This window comes from Hippocampus bargibanti, linkage group LG03 (genome assembly GCF_051943395.1).
Source record: "Hippocampus bargibanti isolate YZ-2025 linkage group LG03, ASM5194339v1, whole genome shotgun sequence".
NCBI classification, from domain to species: Eukaryota; Metazoa; Chordata; class Actinopteri; order Syngnathiformes; family Syngnathidae; genus Hippocampus; species Hippocampus bargibanti.
Window position 1 is genome coordinate 4,887,501 of NC_142736.1, and position 24,957 is coordinate 4,912,457.

Consider the following 24,957-nt stretch of genomic DNA (forward strand, 5'->3'; position numbering starts at 1 on the left):
TCCCCTCGGAGCCTCCGTTTAGTTCTTAGCACATCTACTATCGCCTGGTTAGCAGACCTGAGGCACTGGGAAGGTTTGTAGGGGTGGAGGAACGAGGCCATTGAAAGATTTGAAAACAAATAAGAAGATCTTGAAAATGTAGAGGGAGCCAGTGATGGGATGCCAGAGTAGGAGCTATATGCTCCCTCTTACTAGTATCAGTCTAAAAGAGGCGGGTTTTACAAATCGGCAGCGAGAGGACTTGCCCAATGCTCAGTCGCAGGTCATTCTAGAGAGAAGGACCAGGAGCAGAAAAGTCTCCATCCCCTCGGAGCCTCCGTTTAGTTCTTAGCACGTCTACTATCGCCTGGTTAGCAGACCTGAGGCACCGGGAAGGTTTGTAGGGGTGGAGGAACGAGGTCATTGAAAGATTTGAAAACAAATAAGAAGATCTTGAAAATGTAGAGGGAGCCAGTGATGGGATGCCAGAGTAGGAGTTATATGCTCCCTCTTACTAGTATCAGTCTAAAAGAGGCGGGTTTTACAAATCGGCAGCGAGAAGACTTGCCCAATGCTCAGTCGCAGGTCATTCTAGAGAGAAGGACCAGGAGCAGAAAAGTCTCCATCCCCTCGGAGCTTCCGTTTAGTTCTTAGCACATCTACTATCGCCTGGTTAGCAGACCTGAGGCACCGGGAAGGTTTGTAGGGGTGGAGGAACGAGGCCATTGAAAGATTTGAAAACAAATAAGAAGATCTTGAAAATGTAGAGGGAGCCAGTGATGGGATGCCAGAGTAGGAGTTATATGCTCCCTCTTACTAGTATCAGTCTAAAAGAGGCGGGTTTTACAAATGGGCAGCGAGAGGACTTGCCCAATGCTCAGTCGCAGGTCATTCTAGAGAGAAGGACCAGGAGCAGAAAAGTCTCCATCCCCTCGGAGCTTCCGTTTAGTTCTTAGCACATCTACTATCGCCTGGTCAGCAGACTAGAGGTACAGGGAAGGTTTGTAAGGGTAGAGTGACCCTATTGAAAGATTTGAAAACTGAATAATAGGATCTTCAAAAGAACTCGAAAATTTACAAATCGTAATGCTCAGTCGCAGGTCATTCTAGAGAGAAGGACCAGGAGCAGAAAAGTCTACATCCCCTCGGAGCTTCCGTTTAGGATCAGCAGACTAGAGCCAGTGAAGGGATGCCGGAGTTTTGTGCTCCCTCTTACGAGTACCAGTTGACAGGTCAGCAGCAGCATTCCGGACCAGCTGGAGACGCTTCAAGGATTATTGGTTGACTCCAAAGTCAAGCGCAATTGAGCCGAGATGTGACAAAGACATCAAGGTGCTCAAGAGAGAGGAGAGGCCGTGTTTCGGGTTTGGGAAGGTCGCACGTGATTGGTTTGGAGGGGGGCCGGCCCACCATGCACGATGAGGCTCCGGAGGCTCCGGCGCAGATCATCAGGTTGCTGATCTTGTTGCCCCAGAAGCGGCGGCACTGCTCATTGGTCAGCAGCGGCAGGGAGGCCTGTTGCAGCAGGGCCGGCGTGTCGGGCGCTGAAACGCAAGGGAGAGATGAGGGCTGGCCCTGGGAACGGGCCGGGTCCGGGCGCCCAGGCGCCTACCGTTGTGGCGGGTCAAGCCCCAGCCGGTGGTGACGCACTTCATGCCGCCGGGGAAGTTGTCGCCGGCTTGGGCCACGCAGACGGGCGACACGCGCATGTTCATCTGGGCGGGGCTGGCCAACTTGATGAGCAGGATGTCGTTGTTGATGGTGAAGCCGTTGTAGCGGGGGTGCTTGAACACCTGCCACGGAGGGATGGCGACGTCAGAGCCACGCCACCCGTGCCAACCACGCCGCAGATGCTAACGATCTCACCTTGCCCACCCTCAACACCTGGGTGTCCTCCTCGGCGGACGAGCGGTCGTGCTCACCCACAACCACGCGGTGGGAAGTCCTACCACCGAGCAAAACAAGGCCGTCAAGCATTGACGCGACAACCGCCGCGAGCCGGACGCCCACGCGACGCCGCTACCTGACGTTGCAGTGCGCCGCCGTCACCACCCAATTCTCGTTGACCAGGGAGCCGCCGCAGAAGTGGAAACCCGTGTAGTCCTGAGGGCCAAAAGCGTGCGGCGTTACGTCACGTCACATCCCTTACCGCGTGCCGGCGAGGTTGGGCGTGCGCCTCTACCTGCAGCGACACCTGCCAGGGCCAGGAGTGAGGCACTGCCTCCTCGCCATTGACGATGCGGGAGTATCCCGTGATCACGGGGGGGATGGCGGGAGAGCCGCAACCTGACCACATCATGGCCGCCCGCCCATGTCAATCAGGAATGTCATGAAAAAGACCTCGGCTGAACGTGCTAACGTGCTCGGGCTAAGGCCCACTCACCGTAGGCGGCGCCGACGAAGGCGAGGCAGGAGAGGATCCACAGGAAAGCCATGGCGACATCATGCCTTCTGCCGACAAACGCCGGGCTTTTATCCGGACGCATCCTCCCCTCCCATTGGGGGAGAGGGGCGGGGGCGTGGCCACAGAAGCACACGCTATCAGCGGACGTGAGAGTTTGGACACATGGAATTCCGGGAAATCTCCAGCTGGGCGCAAACATCAAGTCCCAACTCGGAGCAATTCAGACTTTGCTGATGTCTCCGATTCTTCAATAAATGGAACTGGGATGTCACTTTTGCCATCGGGGAAAAGGAAATACATTCCTTGGTGCTCTTGAAATAAGTTTCATTGACGTGTAGAGGACTTGATCATTGATGGCGATATACAGTAAAGTCTCCTTATATCGATATCGGATATATCGATAGTCCCGGTTATATCGATACTATTTCTATGCACGCACGGAGAAAATTACATGCAAACAGGGTCGGATATATCGATCGTCCCGGTTATATCGATATTTTTTCGGACTCCCTTGAATATCGATATAACGAGACTTTACTGTATATATATTTTCATGTGAAGGCCGCCGGAGTGTGTGTGAAGGCCACCGTGTGTGTCCGTACGTCTGCATTTTTTTGCAGTCACAGACGGATAATTTTCAAGGACGCGTCAACGTTTAGAACATACAGCAGGGCCGCCATAGGAATATTCTACAAAATAAACCCTTCGAAGGTACTTCGTCTGTGTAAGCTCTCAGTCGTACAGGGGTGGTCCATCCATGAAAAGGTTTCTTCAGCCGTCACCTGTACTTCTTTGAAGGTGTCGGACGTTTCGCTTCTTATCTAAGATGCCTCTTCAGAGAATTAAAGTCTTACTGGTAGTATCGGCCCTATGCATATATCCCTACTGTCCAGACATGGCACTGCTATGATAGGTCCCTGCTCTCAGGTTAGGGGGAGCAGATGACTACTCCTTGCAGCTCCACTGATAGCTTCTATTGCCCTGGCTAACGACTGGCCTGATTGCCCAATTGGCCCTAGTATCACCTCATCAGAATGACTAATCCTATGTTGCCTAAGAAGTCAGTTGTAGGAACGATCCAAATTGAACCTCACCCCACCATATCGGTTTAAAGAAGGATTTTGCTGTTTTATGAAAATAGCTTCTTTTACTCCCTTTTCAACCCATCTATTTTCTTTCGCGAAGATATTAACCTCATTGTCGTCAAATGAGTGCTTGTTAGCTTTTAGGTGCATATGTACTGCCGATTGAGGCCCACTAGTATTATCCCTGCGATGTTGATAAAGTCTTTTTTTGAGAATTTGTTTAGTCTCCCCAATGTACTGCTCTTTACAATTTTCATTCTTACAATGTATGGAATAAACTACATTACTTTGTTTTTCATTTGGCAGCCTATCTTTTGATGCACTGATTTTTGCCTTAGTGTTTATCGGTTTGAAATAAGTAGGAATTTTGTGTTGCCAAAGAACTCTTTGTAGTTCTTCAGAAACTCCTGCAATGTAAGGTACTGCTACTCCTCTCCTTTTTGTATCTTAAGAATTTTTGGTTTCATTCCTTATTCTTTCTTTCTGACATTTGTGAAATGACCACTGAGAGTACCCACAGTTAGTGAGTGCTCTCCTGATGTTTTGACTCCTTTTCTCTACCTTTGACGCTTGTTGGTATTAGTTTAGCCCGATTGAGGCCCACTCGTATTATCCCTGCGATGTTGATAAAGTCTTTTTTTGGGAATTTGTTTAGTCTCCCCTATGTATTGCTCTTTACAATCTTCACAGTACCTTCGAAGGTACTGTTCATCAACTCCGGCCTTTATTTGGATCACCTAAATCCTCATTATCCGATATTAACGAACACGCAGAGGTAAGAAGGCCACTCTCCTCCAACAAATCACGTCACAGAAAAAACAGAAAAAGCCTTCCCTAAATCGCCATGGTGGTTTGAGGTTTCATTTAGATCGTGCTTATAACAGACTTCTTAGGTTGTTACCACATAGGCTTAGTCATGCTGATGAGGCGATACCAGAGGCAGGGATAGAATATTAGAGGTAATCAGATTGGCTAAAGTGGTGAATCCAGGCCCAGGGTTAGAATTATAGAGGTAATAAGAGTGCAGAGGTAATCAGATTGGCTAATGAGGTGAAATCAGAGCCAAGGATAGAACAATAGAAATAATCAGATTGGCTTCAGGGAGTGGTCAACTGCTTCCCGAACCTTAAAGGAGGGACCTATCAGAGCACAGGTCTGGCACAGCCACCTCTGTCCATCAGGGATATTAGGGACAGGGTTACCAGCATAACTTTAGTTCACTGACGAAGATCTTCGGATGAGGAGCCAAACGTCCGACACCTTCAAAGAAGTCCAGATGACGGCGGAAGAAAGATTTTCCTCAACAGCTGAAGCGGTATCAAAACGCTTCACATGGACAGCTATCATAAACAGGAAATAAAGAAGTCACAAAGATAGCACCAGGGAGTGAAACCAAGATCAAGTCGTAATCATGCTGAGTCGAATGCCAAAGAAAGACAAAGAAATGAGTTTTAAAAAGGCGGCTTTGAAAGATGGCCAGCGAGGGGATGAGTCCGAAAGAATGAGTCAATCCGAGTCGTATCAGATTCATTTTTATGCAAAGCGTTCATCACACTGACTGGGAATCAAAAGATCATCCAATATCAGAGTCCTGTTGATTTGATTCCAAGTTGATTCCAAGTTGTTACAATGTCGTTTGGTGTTTTTGAACGTTCAAAAAGACAATAAAGTACAGTGATACCTTGGTTTACCAACTTAATTCGTTACCAGTCAGAGTGTGTAAGGTGAAAAGTGTGTATCCCAAAAATTAATTTCCCATAGGAAAACCATTCAAATGAGAATAATCCGTTCCCAGGTCCCCATAAAACATAATTTTCTACCCTTCTAACCCTTAATACTACACAAAATATACCTTATTTTATGTATAATAAATATGCTATGGTATTATAATTAAATAAACTGTACTGTATAAGTCGTTTTATTTACCTTTATGATGGTCGTTAATGGCTTGATGGAATGGAATGACAGCATTAAACAATTGATGAGGAACGTAGCCTTCTTCTTTCACCATCTTGAGGAATGAGGTGCTTTCTCTGCGATAATCTTACATAGTTCCTCATCAACTGTGTTCTGTTTAGCTCGGTTGATAGCTTTTTGCAGCTTTTTAACCGAAGACTGGGGGCGGGGAATAGAGGACAAAAAGAGTCGGCTGCCCTTTTCTTGTTAGGAGAACGGGCTCGTTCGCGAACGACACATCACTCATTGTGGCAGCTCCGTGTGTATCCCGAAAAATAGTTTGTATGCCAAGGTAAAATTTTCATAAATGTTACGTTCGTAAACCAAAACGTTCGTAAGCCAAGGGGTTCGTAAACCGAGGTATCCCTGTAACACTCAAAGATGAAAATGGGATTTTTTTGTTGTTCACATTTTCAGCCAGTAGTCGTCACCACTTTTTGGTAGCCTTTCATGACGTGGAATTGAATTTGAATATCTTGGAACCTTTCAAAAGCAATTCCCTTCCAGAAAATCCGGCCCATTTGCTGGCCGATTTGGTGAGTAGGCCCGCGACTTTGGCAATGGACAAGTTCTGGGTGGCCCCCAGGGAAACCATTGATGAGTTTCAGGAGAACAAAAATCAGCATCAATTTCAAACTTAGATTGTCATTGCAAAACACTTTTAGTCATGGAATTGAATGGACAAAATGAAATCCATTCCACCATCATCAGATGGGGGTGTTCTGGGGGCGGGGCTTAACTCGGAAGTAACTCAAATAGATAGAAAGCTAGCTAGCTAGCTAATAGATAGTTAATAGATAGCCAGCTAAATAGCTAGCCAGCCTGCTTGATAGCTATATAGCTAATAGATAGCTAGCTAGACAGCCAGCCAGGGAGCCAGATAGCAAATAGGTAGCCCCACCTGCAGCCGCACGGGTGTTGCTCGTTTTCATCAGTGGCAGTTAAAAGGAAACCCAGCACCACCGTTCCGTGTCGGCTCATTGTTTGTTTCACCCTGTCTGGTTGCTTTCATCTTATCACGTTTTACTCATGGTTTGCTTTGTTGCTCTGAACCTTTTTGTTGCGATGATTTTGCTGTTTGAGATTTTGGTCCTGCCGACCAAATTTGTTTAAACGCACCTTGCTCGTCCCTCCTGCCTGCTTTTTTGAGGTCCACCACCGCCAGCACCTTGCAAATGGTGACCACCGCCGTTGGCGATGGGCAAGTCCAAACTTCTACACTCAAATTTTGCAACTCACAGGAACTGAAACAAAATGAAAACGTGACCCCCCCCAGCAAACATGGAAAGGTTCCTCCAACCTTGTTTCTGTTGCCCGCGACCACAAATGTCAAATGGATTCAAAGCCAACAAGTCGTCAGTGAAGATGCCAGAATTGTTTTTTATTGGGTCCCGCGGGAAAGGCCAGTGGGTGATTAGTTGCTGGCGAGGATCTGGTCCACCCAAGCACGCATCTCGGTGACGCGGGCGTAGACGGCGGGCGTGGATGTGGAGCAGCGGCTGCTTCCCCAGGACACGATGCCCACCAGGGTCCAGGCGTTGTCTTTCTCGCACACGAGAGGACCGCCAGAGTCGCCCTGGAGTGCGGCAAGGGGGACAGGAAGTTAGCCTGCGCAGGGAACAAGGAAGCGGGGTCGCGGGGGGAGCCGCCCCAGCCTAAGCCAGACCACTTTGGGCACAAGGCGGGCAACAGTGCCGTGGCAGGGCGCAACCAGTAACCCCCACGGCCGCACCCTCACTTGGCTCAAGTCGCATCTGCTCCTTGGCCTTTGGCGCGGCTACCTTTCGGTGCACAAACGTATATCGCGGGCGGAAGAAGAAGGGCGTCGGGCGCCGTTGGCTCACCATGCAGGAGGTGGCGCCGTCGCCTCCGGCGCAGATCATCACGTCGGAGATGTTGCTGCCCCAGTGACGCTTGCACTGCTCGTTAGACAGCAGAGGAAGCGCTGCCTGCTGGAGCTTGTTGGGAGTGCTGGGAGCTGCAAAGGGGTCGGCCCGGTCAGAAACGGCCATCCGGGGTGCGCCGCGCCAAGCGGCGAGGAGGAAGCAAAGACGGAGGAAGACGGAGGCCAAGGGGAGCAGGAACCCAACGAGAGTCGATCCACTAGCCAATCACAGCACACCCGCCCTCACCGCTTTGAGCCTGCTCGGCGCCGCCGGCTCATTTTCGGTGGACAAATGCCATCAGGCCAAATTATGTCACTTGACCTCCCCTCGAAACGAAACCAGGCGACGGACCCTCGCCGACAAGACAAGAGGAAGCCAAAGATGTGAGGAAGAGGAAGGCGAGGCGGCCAACGCACCGTTGTATCTGGTCAGTCCCCATCCGGAGGTGACGCAGGTCCTTCCGGGGGCAAAGTCATCGGCGGTCTCGGCCAGGCAGACGGGCGACACGTTGGTGCTCATGCGGGCGGGTGAGCTCAGCTTGATCAGGGCGATGTCGTTGTTGATGGTGCGTGGGTTCCAGCGGGGGTGAGTGAACACCTTGGCGGGGCGCAAGATCTGCACCGCCTCGTCGGAGCCGTAACCCTTATCGTGCTCGCCGGCCACCACGCGGTGGTAAGTCCTGGGACGGGGGCGACCGGGTGACTAAAGGACTTCCGCGTCCGTTCCCGCGCGCCGACGTGTGTGGCAGGTACCTGACATTGCAGTGGGCAGCGGTCACCACCCAGTTCTCGTTGATCAGGGAGCCGCCGCAGAAGTGGAAGCCGTTGGATTGCTGCCCGAGAAATTGCCGCGTTAAAAACGGTTCCGGGAACGCCAACAGAGAAATCATCGCACAGGGACGCCCCGACACCAAATCAGAAGCGAGAGAACGGGAAGAGATGGACCAAACCCAGAGGAAGGCGGAAAACGGATGACCGAAATGAACGGAAGGACAAGATGGAAACGGGAACAAAGAGGAGCACAAAGAGGAACACGCCAAACCGGATGAGGAAGGGAAGAAGAAGAACGGGAACCCAGGAGGCTCCGGGAACCCAAAGAGCAGCCGAGAGACGAAGGACCAGAAGGACGGCAACAAGAAGCCAACAAGGAGCGTCAATGGCAAAGACAAAAGAAGACGTGGACTTGAAACCAAAGCGGAGCGGGACCCGGGCCTGGATCTGGTATCTGATATCTGATATCTGATATCTGATATCTGATATCTGATATCTGGTATCTGGTATCTGGTATCTGGTATCTGGTATCTGGTGTCTGGTGTCTGGTGCCTGGTGCCTGGTGCCTGGTGTCTGGTGTCTGGTGTCTGGTGCCTGGTGTAGTGTCTGGTGCGCCTGGTGTCTGGTGTCTGGTGCCTGGTGTAGTGTCTGGTGCCTGGTGCCTGGTGTCTGGTGTCTGGTGTCTGGTGTCTGGTGTCTGGTGTCTGGTGTCTGGCGTCTGGTGTCTGGTGTCTGGCGTCTGGTGTCTGGTGTCTGGTGTCTGGTGCCTGGTGTCTGGTGCCTGGTGCCTGGTGCCTGGTGTCTGGTGTCTGGTGTCTGGTGCCTGGTGTCTGGTGTCTGGTGTCTGGTGTGGTGTCTGACCTGCAGGGACACCTGCCAGGGCCACGAGTGGGGTACGGCCTCCTCGCCATTGACGATGCGAGCATAACCCGTCACCTCGGGAGGGATGGCGGGTGTTCCGCAACCTGACGGAGGCAAAAAAGACGCCGGTGACGCCGGTTGGTTAGGCGGCGATGGGACCCCCACTCTGCGCCCTTCCCTTTTCTCACCGTAGGCGGCGCTGACCAAGGCGAAGCAGGAGATGATCCAGAGGGCGGCCATGACGACGACGACGACGACGATGATGTCGGCGGGTCTGCGCCGCCTGCTTTTATCCACCCAGCGGACTGGCGGCGACCAATCGCAGGGCAGCCTGCTCACACCGCAGCTGCTTATCACCGGTGGGCTCCCATGCACCGAGTGGAAACTCAAGCGCTGTCATATTTGAACTCCTGAACGTGAAATTGATCCGACAATCACTTTTCCAAAACCTGCAAACTGCAGACTATGACCACTACGTTTGATGAAAGTCCTTCTTCCAGTCAAACGTTCTTGCCGTTATGACAACGGATATCAAAATAGGACGACGTGGCAAAAAGGCCAAATGACTTTGGGTCCCGTGTGTCCAGAAAGTGGTTAATGTTTAACTTTGCTCATGGTCAAGCGTGTTGCCTTTCACACGGCGATTAGACGTGTGACGTGTGAGCGGCAGCGTCCTGACGACCCCTGCCGGCTTCAATCGGCAGGGTCATCAGGAGGAATCATCTTTATCTTCATCCATCAATCATCTTCATTCATCAATCATCTTCATCCATTAATCATCTTCATCTTCATCCATCCTTCATCTTCTTCCATCAATCATTTCATCCCTCAATCATCTTCTTCCATCAATCGTCTTCATTCATCAATCATCTTCATTCATCCATTATCTTCATCTTCATCCAACAATCATCTTTATCTTCATCCATCAATCATCTTCATTCATCGATCACCTTCATCTTTATCCATCAATCATCTTCATCCATCAATCATTTTCATCTTCATCCATCAATCATCTTCATTTTCATCTTCATCCATCCTTCATCTTCATCCATCAATCATCTTCATCCATCAATCATTTCATCCCTCAATCATCTTCTTCCATCAATCGTCTTCATTCATCAATCATCTTCATTCATCCATTATCTTCATCTTCATCCAACAATCATCTTTATCTTCATCCATCAATCATCTTCATTCATCGATCACCTTCATCTTTATCCATCAATCATCTTCATCCATCAATCATTTTCATCTTCATCAATCAATCATCTTCGTCTTCACCCATCAATCATCTTCAACCATCAATCATCTTCATCTTTATCCATCAATCATCTTCATCGACCCCGGGTGGCGTAGGTCCCCTTGTCCTGGGTGGAATTTGTCACTTAATATTTTTGTGGTGGGAGGGCAAGGCGGGCGCCATCGTTCGATTGGTCGGGAATGGCTTGCACTGGCTGTCGCTTCAAAGCGCAACGTCCTGAGAGGTCACAATGGCAACGGAAGCGAATGGGGGAAGGGGGGTGAATGCCGTGGGTGGCGGGGGCGTGTTGTCCCGTTGTGCTGCCAAAGTGGATTTTCCTGCCATCAGCCTTTATCAAATCTCTGTCATGCATTAAAGACGACTAATCGGGATTACGCCGGCCAGTCCGTGGGCGAGACGCCGGGACGGCCGGACGGGCGCAACGAGGCCAGCATGGACGGTAGAACCAGACGAGGAACCGACGGCTCCTTCAAGCGCTCGTCCGTCAAACGCAGCGCCTCGTCCGCATCGCAGAGGGTAGGCCAAACCGAACCTTACACCACACACGCACTCTGCGCAGCTCTTTGCATAATACCCGCTCAGACTGATGCTCGGAGCAAAAGTCACGGGGACAACTCCGAGACATTGTACTTTGTGACAACTGGCATGGTCCTGCGAGACGAACTTGAAGTCCAAGCGACAACTTGATGTTTCTCCGCAAATTTCGCGTCCTTGGTAACAACTTCAAGACAATTACATTCAAATAAATAACTCCAAGTAGGGAGACATCTTGGACTTGAGGTCTCAGGAGACAACTTCTAGTCCTCAGGAAACAATTCAGCGACAATTTGATGCCCGCGGACACAACCAGGACACCGTCCGACAGCTGAAGTGGCTTGGAGACGACTTCAAGTCCTTTGGCAAAATTTGGTGTCAAGAGCAGTACAACTTGAGGTCGTCTCTGGAGTCAACTTGTCGTCTCCATAGACAACGTCAAGTCCTTCAAGACAATTTGCAATGATGACAACATGTGGCCGGGGAGAAATCAACCTTGATTCAGAGTATGAAAATCTCACCATTTATGGTTTCTGAAACTTAACATGTATGAGCTGGCTACTTAGCCAGCTATCTATTTGCTATCTAGCTGGCTGGCTATCTAGATAGCTATCTAGCTAGCTACCTAGGTATTTAGCTGGCTATCTGGCTAGCTAACTGGCTGGCCATCTGGCTAGCTATTTGGTTAGCTATCTAGCTAGATATATATCAAGCTATCTAGCTATCTATCTGGCTAGCTATCTTTCTGGCTATCTGGCTAGCTATCTGGCTGGCTATTTGCTAGCTATCGAGCTAGCTATCTGGCTAGCTATGTGGCTCGATATCTGGCTGGCTATTTGGCTAGCTATTGAGCTATCTATCTGGCTAGCTATGTGGCTGGCTATCTATCTGGCTAGCTATCCACCTAGCTATTGATTAGCTATTTAGATAGCTAGCTATTCGCTCGATAGCTAGCTAGCTTTCTACCTATTTTTGTTATTCTGGGTTGAGTGAACACTGGCGCGCATGGCTGCCGCTGCTCACCCACAGAAAAACCGTGACTGTAAAGTGACCTTGAGAGTTTTGAAAGGCGCTGATAATTGAAATGTATTATTATTGTTATTATTATTATAAAAAACTAGTCTTCTGACTGACAAAAAGGGGTCATTTGCTCAAGTCCCAAAACAGGAAAAAACTCAAATGTCACCATGGACACGAAATGATTGCTTGATTAAAACGCGCACACACACCCACACACACCCGCACACCCATAAAGAGAGTATATGTACTGCATATATACATGTGTGCTTATGATTTATATGATGATGACAATGTAAACGAGGCTTAAGTTATGTTCATGTTAATCCGCCATTATGCAGAGTGCCATGTCATGCAATGTTTGTGTGTGTGTTTGAGCACAATGAAACATTACCAGTGATTTAAAAGCTGAGCAGGATTGCTTCTTTTGATGTTTATTGTGTAAGAGGATTTGAAACCATCAAGAAATGGAAAGCTTCACTCGCAAAAAATTAGTCGGATTTCTTTTTTTATACACAAACGCGCGTACACACACACACAGGCGCGCTCACACACACACACAAAAGTGCACGCCCCCTTCATTAATAATAATAATAATACTACTACGACTACTGCTACTACTACTACTACTACTACTACTACTACTAATAATAATAATAATAATAATAATAATAATAATACAGTAAAGTCTCGTTATATCGATATCGGATATATCGATAGTCCCGGTTATATCGATACTATTTCTATGCACGCACGGAGAAAATTACATGCAAACAGGGTCGGATATATCGATAGTCCCGGTTATATCGATATTTTTTCGGACTCCCTTGAATATCGATATAACGAGACTTTACTGTAATACATTTCATTTCTAAGCGCTTTTCAAAACTCTCAAGGTTACTTTACAGTCACAGGATATGTTTTTCTGCGGGTGAGCAGCGTTCACTCAACCCGGAAGTAACTCAAATCGATAGAAACCTAGGTAGCTAGCCAACCGATAGCCAACAGATACCTAGCTAGATAGCCATCCAGCTAGATAGTGAATAGCTAGCTAGCCAGCCAGAGCTAATAGATAGCAAATAGCTAGCAAATGCTAATAATAATACTAATAATAATACTATTAATAATAAAAAATAAATCCATTTAATTTCCAAGCGCTTTTCAAAACTCTCAAGGTCACATTACAGTCACAGGATGAGTTTTTCGGCGGGTGAGCAGCGGCAGCCACACGCGCCAGCGTTGACTCAAACTGGAAGTAACTCAAATAGATAGAAAGCTAGCTAGCTGGCCAATCGATAGCCAACGGATACCTAGCTAGATAGCCAGCCAGCTAGATACCTAATAGATAGCGAGCTTCGTTCCAGTGCTACATGCAGTTCTCCAATTAATACAGGTAACATCCGACTTACGACCGAGTTCCGTTCCGACCAAACAGTCATATGTAAAAATGGTCGTAAGTCGAAATCCATTCAAAATGTTGAATAGAGACTCGGAGGCTAAATGACTCGCACCTTCCCCCTCCCCCCTCTCTGGTGCCATCACACAGTCGATTGCTGCGCGAGAGTGAGATGCTGGCTGCCTGGCCAAAATTGTCGTACGCGTTGCCTGCCTGCTAGCGCGTTGCGGTACCCGGCATAGAATTAAAATTTTAAAAATAGAGTCTGGAGGTCATGGTCATAAGTACAGGTAGTCGTAAGTCGAGCCGGTCGTTAGTCGGACGTTACCTGTACATGAATGTTAGAGAATACACGGTGACGTCCGCCACTCAAACGACACGATAAGAAACGCGGTCGTTTGTTGCTAGACGATGAACGGCAGCTGCCGATGACTGCGCCGGATTCACCGCGTGTGTCGTTTCAGCTGCAGAGAGCTTGGATCGAGAAAACCTTCCAAAAGAGAGAATGTGTTCACATGGTGACAGGAAAAGATGCCAGCAGGTAGGCACAAAAGTCCGGCCGTCCATCTGGAGGTCCGTCATTGCGCAAATCGGGTGCAATGCGCCCATTCGACCAGCAGAGGGTGTTTTTTCACGGCGCCCGACGTGACGCGACTGCGCCGTTCTTTCCTCGCAGGTGCGGCTGCGGCCTGCCCGTGGCGCAGCACTCGGCGGTCCCAGAGGCGGAGCGGGACGCCGCACCGGCGCGACTGGATGTCCGACCCCCGGAACGCTGGAGCGCTCTGAAGCACACCCGGGCCGCCCCCACCGACGCGTACGGCGTCATCGAGTTCCAGGAGGGAGGACACGTCAACAAGGCCATGGTACGAGACCCGGATTTGTGCCACATCAAAATATTTTTCACGCGCAATGGCCACCCCCTCTCCCGCAGTACATTCGGGTGTCCTTCGACTCCAAGCCGGAGAACCTGCTGCAGCTGATGGTGAAGGAGTGGGCGCTGGAGCTGCCCACGCTGCTCATCTCGGTCCACGGCGGCCTGCAGAACTTTGAGCTGCCCCCCAAACTGCGGCAGGTCTTCGGACGAGGGCTCATCAAAGCCGCCGTCACCACCGGGGCCTGGATCTTCACCGGCGGGGTCAGCACCGGTATGCCCACCCGCCCGCTTGGCCGGTGAATTCCCTCGGTTGAGTCCCGTCGTACGAGAGCAAATACGAGGACATGTACGTGCGGCAGGCGTAATCCGCCACGTGGGCGACGCCCTGACGGAGCACTCGTCCAAGTCCCGCGGCAAAGTGTGCGCCGTGGGAATCGCGCCCTGGGGCATCGTGGACAACAAGGATGACCTCCTCGGCAGAGACGTGAGCGAGCGCCCCCTTCCTCCCGAATGCCAGCTGGGATGGAAAAGCCCCTTTCCAGCCTTTTCCCTGCCCACTAGAATCCAAATGTCTCCGAAAGCCCCGTCGACCCGGCCCGTCCGGGCTCCAGTATTTGCATTTTGCGCTTTGCGTCTTGCGCAGGTGTCGCGTCCGTACGGGACGATGGGCAACCCTCTGAGCAAGCTGGCCGTGCTCAGCGCCAGCCACTCGCACTTTATCCTGGCCGACGACGGCACGGCGGGCAAGTACGGCGCCGAGGTGCGACTCCGCCGGCAGCTGGAAAAGCATGTGGCGTTGCAAAAGATCAACACGCGTGAGTGGCCCGCCGAGCGCTTTTGACACCCTGCCCTGTCGCCTGGCGAGACTACAGTAGCTCCGCCCTCTGCTTGCGTGCAGGGCTGGGTCAAGGCGTCCCTGTGGTGTGCCTGATCCTGGAAGGGGGTCCCAACATCATCTCGGTGGCCCTGGAGAGCTTGCGCGATGAGCCGCCCGTCCCCGTGGTGGTGTGCGACGGCAGCGGACGGGCCTCCGACATCATCTCCTTCGCGCACAGATATTGCCACCCCGACGGGTGAGTGGCGCTCGGGCTTTGCCTTTCTGCGCCTTTGTGTCTTGCTGGTGTCCCTGAAAACCTTTTGCATCCTCTTGAGTTTCCTTTCCGCCGCCGCAACTTTGGCGAAGGGTGTAGCTCGGTGGAGGTAGAGGTAGCGCTTCGGTGTCTAGGACCGATGTCGGAGCTTCGTTTAGACCCCAGGGTTTTACCGACAACACACGTCACAGCACGATCCAGGCACCTCGAAGGTACGCTTGGGTAGAAATGGTGCAGAGTGCCCCCCTTTCCCGGCTCCAGATCCCTAGCCATGAGTCTTCAACTGCGCACTGACTTGAATTTTGACGGGCGCATTGGTTCCATTGTGAAGTCCAACTTCCTTCTTCTCCTCCTGAGTAAACCCGTTCTCCAATAAGCGTCCCCAGTGGGTCCAGAATGCTGCCGTTAGCTCTTTTGAGATTTCCTTGGAAGATTCTGCGATTTGTTTTACAATCTTGACATGTCTCGATGCTCCCACGGAGTGGACCCGGGGGAGCATCCAAAGGGAGAAGGAGGGCCAACTTTCAAACTGCATTTTTAATCTTTGGCTTTGGACTCTGTATGAGACCTGATGTTCTACCGTTCTGGTTCTTGATGTAGAGTATCGCTTGATCTTTTGTTGCTGCCCGAACGATTTTTGCTGCACTTTGTAGTCCTGTAAATCGAGTTGCCTCAATTGGGCTGGCCTCAATTCGCCGATGCTATCCCTCGTTGGTCCGCCCGCCGACCCGAGCCAATTGTCGCCTTCGGGCTATGGCTCACGTCGCTGTGCCATTTTGCCGCCTTTGAGGTCCGTGAGCGATGGCGTGAAGGAGCAGCTCCTGGTCACCATTCAGAAGACCTTCAACTACGGCCGCAGCCAAGCGCAGCAGATCTTCCTCATGGTCATGGAGTGCATGAAGAAGAGAGCGCTGGTGGGTGGCACGTCAAACACCTCCCGCGCGTCACCCAGTTTGGCCGACCCCCTTCCGTCACCCTTACGCAAACCGCCTCGCCTCCCCGTCGACCACTTCATCTTTGTCCTTTGCCGCCTGCTTCTAGATCACGGTTTTCCGGATGGGCGGTGAAGGGCAGCAGGACATCGAGATGTCCATCCTCACCGCACTTCTCAAAGGTCGGGGTGTCCACAACAGAGGTGACGCCTTGACGTCGTTCGACTGACCAGCGCACGTGTCGTACGTGCAGGGACCAATGCCTCGGCGTGCGACCAGTTGAGCTTGGCTTTGGCGTGGAATCGCGTGGACATCGCTCGCAGTCAGATCTTCACGCACGGACACCACTGGCCCGTGAGCATGCGCCCCAAGCACACTTACAGTGGTACCTCGGCTTACAAACGCTTTAGCTAATGAACTTTTTGCCTTACGAACGTTAAATTGGCAAGAATATAACCTTGGCATACGAACTGTTGTTCGGGAAACACACGGAGTGCCACAATGAGCAATGTGTCGTTCACGAACGAACCGGTTCTTGGAGCTTGATCACAGTGAAACGTGGACTCGTTTCAACTTTATTGATAGTTCAAAGGCAGAGTGTAGACTGCAAGGTTAAAATATCCCATCAATCAGGCTCTACAAATAACCCACACAAGTCATCTGTACAATTTGAAGAGAAAAGACAAGCAAGGGAACCCGCTATTAATGAAGTTTCTAGTGTGTCTGCCTGCATCTGTTGCTGTTGCAATATCACAACTTCTAAGATGTACAACCCGGAGCTCCTTTAGACACTTTACGCAAAAAGCTATCCATTCCATCAAGCCATCAACGACCATCACATAGGTAAATAAAACAACTTTATTAGACAGTAAGGTTTATTTCTTTAATTCCATAGCAAATTTATTATATATAAAATAAGGTATATTGTGTGTAGTTTTAAGGCTTATTTAGTTGAAAATGATGATTTATGGGGACCTGGGAACGGATTATTCTCATTTTAATGGTTTCCTATGGGAAAATTAATGTTTGGGATACACACTTTTCGCCTTACACACACTTTCTGGGAACCAATTAAGTTCGTAAGCCACTGTACATGTACTTGGTTTGAGCTCGAATAAAGACTTGAAAACATTTTACAATTCCGTTTTGGAGACCTGCTGATAGCAATTTGAAAGTTTCCTCGCCTGTGATTCTCAATGGAGTCCATTGGCAGAATGTTCAGGTGATTCTTTCCGGACAGAACAGCTCCTGGTTCTTCTTGACTCCAACGTTGCAGTCAAACGCTAAAAATGAATTCAAGCCAAGTGAATGAAAGGAAGAACGAGCAGTCTGATGACAAATCCAGAACCGCAATCAGCACGAATGTTTGTGCGCAGCCGGTGACCTCGAGTGAGCATCCCAAGAGCCCGGCAGCGGCCCAGTGCGCGCCAGCGCCAGCGGCGGCCACCAAAGCTAAAGCTCGGGGAAAGAAAGGAAAACCAGGGAAAACCAAAGCGGAGCCACCGGAGGAGACGGACCCCAGGAAGCTGGAGCTGCTTGGCTGGGTAAGGCGAGCGTCCCGACGCTTACTCTGACGCCCACGCTAAGGAGCACGGCGGCGCCGCGGCAGGTCAACTCCCTGGAGCAGGCCATGATGGACGCCTTGGTGTTGGACCGTGTGGACTTTGTCAAGCTTCTGATCGAAAACGGCGTCAACATTCATCACTTCCTCACCATCCCTCGTCTGGAGGAACTCTACAACACGGTTGCAGGCGTCGCACCCCCCTAACACGCATGCGCACACGCACGTATATGCATGACACCCGAGCCAGCAACACAAGACACATGACACGGTACTTCCTGTTTGTGTCCCGCAGAAGCTGGGACCCGCCAACACGCTGCACTTTGTGGTCCGAGACGTCAAGAAGGTCGGTCACACGTGATTGGACGTCAATCAATGAATGTTTTGAAAAAACACCTCCTGGTGTTCTCTGGACACTTGACCTTTTTTGGTTCCCCCTCTCCAGGGGAACCTCCCCCCAGACTACCAAATCACCTTGATCGACATCGGATTGGTTCTGGAGTTCCTGATGGGCGGAGCTTATCGCTGCATTTACACCCGGAAGAGCTTCAGGGCTCTATACAACAACCTGTACGGCCTCAAGCGGGTGAGCACAACTTGGTCCTCATCCTGACCTTGGATTTTCCTCGTAGGCCTTTTTATTCGGTTCTCTCGTCAACCGACCCTAATTCTCATGATATTGTAGCTTGAGGAAGAAACCCTGTTGGATTTGAGTCAGTATGGGGATCTGACACTATGACAGTGGGACTCAAACCCAGTTGCCGTTTGGTCTTCCAGCCCAAAGCCTTGAAGCTGCTGGGCATGGAGGTAATTGTCGTGACCCGGCGGCGGCGGAGCGCGAGGGCGCGCTGAAGGCAAACGTTCTCTCTGGCCGCCTCCAGGATGACGAGCCTCGCGCCAAAGGCAAGGGCAAGAAGAAGAACAACAAGAAGAAGGAGGAGGAGGTGGACGTCGATGTGGATGACCCCGAGGTGAGCCGCTTCCAGTACCCATTCCACGAACTGATGGTGTGGGCCGTGCTCATGAAGCGCCAGAAGATGGCGCTCTTCCTGTGGCAACGCGGGGAGGAGGCCATGGCCAAAGCCCTGGTGGCCTGCAAGCTCTACAAGGCCATGGCCCATGAGTCGTCCCAGAGCGAGCTGGTGGACGACATCTACCAGGACCTGGAGAATAACTCTAAGTGAGTTGCGCCATCGAGGTGGCAGGTGGGTGGCGCTCGCCCGTGGCCGCCCGTCCTCAAACCGTTTTGGCGCACGGCAGGGAGTTTGGGCAGCTGGCCTACGAGCTCCTGGACCAGTCATACAAACGCGACGAGCAGGTGGCCATGAAACTGCTGACCTACGAGTTGAAGAACTGGAGCAACTCCACCTGCCTGAAGCTGGCGGTGGCCGCCAAACATCGGGACTTCATCGCACACACCTGCAGCCAAATGCTGCTGACCGACATGTGGATGGGATGTCTGCGCATGGGCAAGAGCAACAGCCTCAAGGTATGCGCGCCGGTCGAGGTCGTCGTTGCTCCCCGCCGTCCTCGGACAGACGCCAAAATAGTACGACTGTTTACCGAAACCGCATTTGGAGGCCCCCGAGTTGTAATATTGCCGTTTTAGGACATGTGGAGATCCACAACGTAGCTGCCATTCTGTCCGTTGCGTCCTTGTCCCACCAGATCCACTAAAAGCCTTTCCCTGATCGAGTGCGTTAAGGCTTCCGAGTGTCCACTTCTTCCACAGGTAATTTTAGGAATCGTCTTCCCGCCCGCCATCCTCCTGCTGGACTTCCGACTGGGCGAGGAGACCTCCTTCCACTCACCCAGAGGGGCTGAAGGCGTCGGAAGCAAACACGACGACGAGTCCAAGTCCGGCAAGGTAAGGGTGGCCTAGGAGCCCCTCGCTCATTCCCACTTTGACCGGGCCTTGAACTTTGGGTACAGGACGCCGTGTCCGACATGGACGCCACTTCCAAGAAAGGAGACGAGGAGGACAACCACAAGAAAGGCGGCAGGAGGATTCCCGTCGGCAGGAAGATTTACGAGTTCTATAATGCCCCCTTCACCAAGTTCTGGTTCAACACGGCAAGTGGCGGCAATCCAGTCCTCCATTTCTTGTCCACTCTGCATGTGGTGAGCCCGGCGGTGGGCAAGCCGCAGGGGATCCGGCAAGCCTCTGCCAGTGGTTGATGTTGTTTAGGCGCCCCAGCGCAAGGCCTTTTTCAAAGGACTTTGGGACCACGGATGTTAGAGAGATGGCGCCTGTGGTCCTTGGGCTCCCACATTTCAAATTTCTTGGAGTGGGACTGTTTGAAGCAGGACGGGACCTGGCACAGGCTCGGGGATCCGTTCAAGTTCCGTGCAAAGACTGAAGCTGGTTGGTCGATGCAGACTATCGGATCGAGGTTTTGTTTTTGAGAGCAAGTTTGTTTATCTTTTTTGGAAGAGACCGTCGATGGCTCAAAACGAATAGCTTGACAAGCACGCGGCAGCGGCGTCCCCGCGTTACAGATGATACCAAGTGCTACTGGTAGATTTAACAACCAGTGTGTATTGAAAGAACCACGGCGTCCGTCTAACAAGTGACCACTGTCGGATATTTTCCACACCTCAGTCTTAGTGGAACTATGTGGACTCATTTGTGAAACAACGGCTCATTGCTAGCTAGCCGGGCATTGACTTTGACCGCTTCACACCCAGTGTGGACGAGTAGGACCAGTCTTTGTTTGACCAGATTTACGATTTTCTCAGTACAGTGTGGTTTGTCTGCCCTTAAGTAACATCGGACACACCAGTAGAACCCACGACATGACATGTTCCTACTGGAGCTGAGTGTACAACCAGTGTCATTTTCTGCTGGGCAATTCAGATCTCGTACCTGGTGTACCTGATGTTGTACAACTACATCATCCTGGTGAAGATGGAGCGCTGGCCCTCCCTCCAGGAGTGGATCGTCATCTCCTACATCATCACGCTGGGCCTGGAGAAGGTCCGACAGGTAAAAACTACAAGCTGTTGCCCCTCTGATAAAGGGGCGAGGGGGGCAGTGTGCATGTTACTCTCGATGCATGGTGGTTCTTTGATGTTGAGGTTTGTTCCCTACCCCTCTTGGGAATGGACTCCCCACTGTTTTTTCTGTTCTTTTTTTTTGTACGACACATCGGGTTATGTGACTTCTCAAGATCTTGATGTCGGAGCCTGGCAAGCTGAAGCAGAAGATCAACGTGTGGCTGGAGGACTACTGGAACCTGACGGACCTGGCGGCCATCTGGGTCTTCGTACTGGGCCTGCTGCTGCGGCTGCACAACGAACCCTACATGGGCTACGGTCGCGTCATCTACTGCGTGGACATCATCTTCTGGTACATCCGCGTGCTGGACATCTTTGGCGTCAACAAGTACCTGGGACCCTACGTCATGATGATCGGCAAGATGGTGAGAGTTGCCCTCTCCGCTGCTGCGAAACACCCGATCGAAATGATCAGTTCGTCCTGCAGAGGTCCGATGAGATCCACGCCCGTTTGAAATTGGGGGTCTGGGGGCTTTAAAAATCGTTTCCTTTGTTTGACTGTGGCCGTGAGGCGGACTGACCCCCCTTTTGCGCCTCTCAGATGATCGACATGCTGTACTTTGTGGTGATCATGCTGGTAGTTCTGATGAGCTTCGGCGTGGCCCGGCAGGCCATCCTGCACCCGGACGAGGAGCCCACCTGGCGCCTGGCACGCAACATCTTCTACATGCCCTACTGGATGATCTACGGCGAGGTGTTTGCCGACTCCATAGACCGTAAGACTAGAATTCATAGTAAGGCTTCCCCTTGACTCGGCGCGCTTCCGCTTTTGCGTCCTCTTCGCTCTGTGCTAATATTGATTGATTTATTGACACCTCATGACCTCATGAGATTTGTTGTCTTCCCGTCAGACTGACTCCGTATCCTCCTTGTCTTGTATTTTGTTTCTCCATTCAGTTTACGCCATGGAAATCAATCGTAAGCGAGAACAGCGGACCGCTACGGTGCAGTCGCGAGAACGTGGCGTGTGTGTTCTGAGGCCATCTGTTTGTTTGTGCGCCGGCGTCAGCTCCGTGCGGGGACAACATGTATGACGAGGACGGCAAGAAGTTGCCGCCATGCATACCTGGCGCCTGGCTGACTCCGGCCATCATGGCCTGCTACCTGCTGGTGGCCAACATCCTGCTGGTCAATCTGCTCATTGCTGTCTTCAAGTTAGTATGGCCGACGGCGGCGGTCTCGGCCCGTCGCAGCGCCGGTCCTCCTTTGACGGGCCCCCGTTGTCTCGCGGCAGCAATACCTTCTTCGAGGTGAAGTCCATCTCCAACCAGGTGTGGAAGTTCCAGCGCTACCAGCTGATCATGACATTCCACGACCGGCCCATCCTGCCGCCGCCCCTCATCGTCTTCCCACACGTCTTTATCGTCCTCAAGCGGCTCTGCTGCCGATGCGGCCGCCGACGGCCGCCGCGTCGCGACGCCGACCGGGATGACACCCACAGACGCCTCCGTAAGACCGCTCCCTCGCATGTCTTACATTTTGGGGAGAAAGGTGAAGCCTGGTTTCCAGGGCGTAGCCATTTTGATAGCAGCGGTTGGCCGGACTGGGTCCAAGTCCAAGAATGGCTTTTGGCCCAGTTGCTCTCGAGTGCCAGAATGTATTTTTTGGGACAAGGCGATGCGGTTTCGAAATGGCCATAAGTATCTTGACTCCATCTAGGCGGTACAAGTCCAGTCCATACGCTTCAAGATACAGTGATACCTCAGCTTATGAACGTCTTGGCTAACGAACTTCTCGGCTTACGAACGTCAATTACAAACGTTAACGAGAATTTAATCTTGGCATAAGAACTATTTTTCGGAATACACACGGAGCGCCAAAATGAGTGATGTGTCGTTCGCGAACGAGCCCGTTCTCCTAACAAGGAAATGGCAGCCGTCTATTTTTTGTCCTCTATTCCCCGTCCCCAGTCTTCGGTTAAAACCGCACGTGATTGTTCACGAACGCAGCAGTGAGGGGTCGGGGGTTACAGAAACACAGAGATGCAAATAAAAATAGATAGACAGACGACAGAGAGAGCAACTTCACTCGGATATCGTCAAGAGGCAACCTGGAAGTTTGTCATCCATTGATGATTTCAAGGCTAGCCACGGATGGGTCGAGAACTTTATGCGTCGTACAGGGATTCATCGTGTCATTCGTCATGGTAGTTCTGACGATAAAGCTGCCAAATCTTAGAAGGAATAATTCCTCAAGATGGCCACTCATTCCATCAAGTCATCAACGTCCATCACAAAGGTAAATAAAACGACTTTATTCTACAGTACAGTTTATTTCTTTAATTACAATACCATAACACATTTATTATACATAGCATAAGGTATAGTTTGTGTAGTTTTAAGGCTTAGAAAATTAGAAAGTAGAAAATTATGTTTTACGGGGACCTGGGAACGGATTATTCTCATTTTAATGGTTTCTTATGGGAAATGAATGTTTGGTATACACCCTTTTCGCCTTACACACTCTGTCTGGGAACCAATTACGTTCGTAAGACAAGGTATTACTGTAGTTCCTTGGCACCCCACCCAAAAGATGGCTCCGTCAAAAGTATTTTCTCCGCCTCGCGTGACGCCGTGTTCCCTGTTTGCGCAGAGCTGCTCCTGGGCGCAGACGAGCTGAAGAGCCTCCACGAGTTTGAAGAGCAGTGCGTGGACGAGTACTTCCGAGAAAAGGACGAGGAGAAACAGTCGTCCAACAACGAGAGGATCCGAGTCACCTCGGAGAGGTCGGCTGCCGCCCATCCTAGCGCCGGGAACGTTTAGCTCCCGTTCTTTTTTTTGGCCGCAGGGTGGAGAACATGTCCATGCGCCTGGAGGAGGTCAACGAGCGCGAGCACGCCATGAAGGCGTCCCTGCAGACGGTGGATCTGCGCCTGGCCCAGCTGGAGGTGTTCTCGGCCCGCATGATGAACGCTCTGGAGAAACTGGCGGGTGTGGAGCCGCCTGAGCCCGACCGCTCCGGGGGAAGTATTTTGGGGGGCGACGGCGCCGGGCCCGCCTCCCCGCGCCGCCGCGCCAGCTTCAGCAGCGTCGACGGGGGCAGCCTGTATCGCTTTCAGCTGGAGCGCGACGTCGCTGGGAGTCCGGAGAGACGAGCGCCGCGCTCCGACACCGGTAGGATGGCGTCTTCGCCGGGAGGGAGGGGGGAAACGGGAGTTAAAGCCAGACAGGAAGAAAAGTCAGGCCCCCGGCTGGCGTTGAGTCGCTGTTTGGGTTGGACCTCTGGCTAAGCTTTGAGAGCCAAAGTTGGAATTTGCGATTAGCAAACCATAGCTAGCTCAAGGTATGAAAGTAGTCGTTTTAGGGCAGTGGTTGAAAACCTTTTTGAAATTACCGAACCTCGTATTTAGCCTCCTAGCGCCTAGCCCGCCGGTTCAAATGCCCCTCTGTGCCGCTCACTGTCTCCAGGCGCCATCCAGTCCCCGGAGCCGGATCCAAACCGACAGCCCGCTCCGCCTTTATCTGGCGTGGGCATCTTGGTCTCTCCGTGCGACGGCGACGACAGGAATTTCCCGGCGCTGCGCTCCCAAAGCCTCAACGTCGGTCGCGGCAAGAAACGCGGGACGGCTCGCGCAGGGTCGCCGTCGGGGCCGCCGCGCGCAGCCGCCAGCCTGGTGGACCTTGCCCACTTGGACGCGCCCCCGAGCCTGATTTAACGAGGCGCTCCAAGCAATCGCCATCGCTTGATCGTCAAACGAAAAGTTGCTTCTTTATTAGACTTGGCCAACAGTGATCTCTTTCAATATTAAATATATATCCAGTCTAATATTTACAATTGCCGGCCTGACTTTTTAGAGTATAGTGACCCCCTACACCACAGGGTAATTCAGTTGGGATATATTTTCAGATGTCTGAAATTCACACTATGATAGCTGGCTATCTAGCTATCTATTACCTGTATAGCTAGCTAGCTATTAGCGGTATAACTCGCTAGCTATCTCGATAGCTATCTGTTAGCTACCTATTACTTATCCTGTGACTGTATAGTGACTTTGAGAGTTTGAAATGTGCTTATAAAGGAAATGTATTATTATTATTAGCTATACCTGCATAGCTAGCTAGCGTTGTGTCTATTTGAGTTACTTCCAGGTTGAGTGAACGCTGGCACGTTTGCCGCTATTCACCCACAGAAAAACGTATCCTATTATTATTATTACTATTATCATCATGATTTTTTGGGGGGAATCATGTTAAACAAAAACACATTTTAAAATGTCAAAATTCAACAATGAAACGTTGAAAAGATTCAAAAGGGGCCGGATTTCCAGCTTTTACCAGTTTTGTTTGCTGGGGT

General features: G+C 51.2%; 3 protein-coding genes across 3 annotated transcripts in view; 1 reads left to right on the forward strand and 2 right to left on the reverse strand.

Moving 5' to 3' along the window:
- The window catches only part of LOC148900101 (chymotrypsin A-like), a 3,039-nt gene extending 539 nt beyond the window's left edge, over positions 1-2,500 (reverse strand). The window contains exons 1-6 of the mRNA XM_088991696.1: positions 2,363-2,500; positions 2,162-2,265; positions 2,003-2,082; positions 1,846-1,924; positions 1,592-1,772; positions 1,390-1,523 (exon numbers count right to left, since the gene is read on the reverse strand). Coding sequence (XP_088847822.1) covers positions 1,390-1,523; positions 1,592-1,772; positions 1,846-1,924; positions 2,003-2,082; positions 2,162-2,265; positions 2,363-2,465 — 681 coding nt within the window. The 5' untranslated portion in view covers positions 2,466-2,500. The remainder of the gene's footprint in view (positions 1-1,389; positions 1,524-1,591; positions 1,773-1,845; positions 1,925-2,002; positions 2,083-2,161; positions 2,266-2,362) is intronic.
- A 4,284-nt stretch (positions 2,501-6,784) lies between these two features.
- LOC148900102 (chymotrypsin B-like) lies at positions 6,785-9,285 on the reverse strand. The gene is made up of 6 exons (XM_088991719.1): positions 9,130-9,285; positions 8,942-9,045; positions 8,063-8,142; positions 7,727-7,989; positions 7,269-7,402; positions 6,785-7,000 (listed from the first exon to the last, which is right to left on the reverse strand). Exons 1-6 carry the CDS (start codon positions 9,179-9,181, stop codon positions 6,839-6,841), a joined length of 795 nt encoding a protein of 264 aa, XP_088847845.1. The 5' UTR covers positions 9,182-9,285; the 3' UTR covers positions 6,785-6,838.
- A 154-nt stretch (positions 9,286-9,439) lies between these two features.
- LOC148900103 (transient receptor potential cation channel subfamily M member 1-like) lies at positions 9,440-24,926 on the forward strand. The gene is made up of 28 exons (XM_088991549.1): positions 9,440-10,718; positions 13,614-13,690; positions 13,826-14,012; positions 14,081-14,294; positions 14,383-14,507; positions 14,667-14,838; positions 14,922-15,096; positions 15,905-16,028; positions 16,156-16,228; positions 16,300-16,400; positions 17,423-17,590; positions 17,656-17,790; positions 17,903-17,953; positions 18,053-18,193; positions 18,385-18,414; positions 18,489-18,787; positions 18,868-19,096; positions 19,340-19,474; positions 19,540-19,680; positions 20,465-20,593; positions 20,778-21,029; positions 21,206-21,380; positions 21,562-21,582; positions 21,674-21,818; positions 21,899-22,113; positions 23,257-23,389; positions 23,452-23,777; positions 24,072-24,926. The coding sequence occupies exons 1-28, from the start codon at positions 9,555-9,557 to the stop codon at positions 24,317-24,319; spliced, it is 5,385 nt and encodes a 1,794-aa protein (XP_088847675.1). The 5' UTR covers positions 9,440-9,554; the 3' UTR covers positions 24,320-24,926.
- The last annotated feature ends 31 nt before the right edge of the window (positions 24,927-24,957 follow it).

Excerpts from the sequence above, each read along its gene's own strand:
- LOC148900102 (XM_088991719.1), bottom strand. The coding sequence starts at position 9,181 with ATGGCCGCCCTCTGGATCATCTCCTGCTTCGCCTTGGTCAGCGCCGCC. Across the intron at positions 8,143-8,941 it reads CCTGGCAGGTGTCCCTGCAG|CAATCCAACGGCTTCCACTT; the intron begins GTCAGACACCAC and ends TTTCTCGGGCAG. Across the intron at positions 7,403-7,726 it reads GGGACTGACCAGATACAACG|CTCCCAGCACTCCCAACAAG; the intron begins GTGCGTTGGCCG and ends ACCCCTTTGCAG.
- LOC148900103 (XM_088991549.1), top strand. The coding sequence starts at position 9,555 with ATGGTCAAGCGTGTTGCCTTTCACACGGCGATTAGACGTGTGACGTGT. Across the intron at positions 14,508-14,666 it reads ATGACCTCCTCGGCAGAGAC|GTGTCGCGTCCGTACGGGAC; the intron begins GTGAGCGAGCGC and ends CGTCTTGCGCAG. Across the intron at positions 17,591-17,655 it reads AGCTGGAGCTGCTTGGCTGG|GTCAACTCCCTGGAGCAGGC; the intron begins GTAAGGCGAGCG and ends GCGCCGCGGCAG.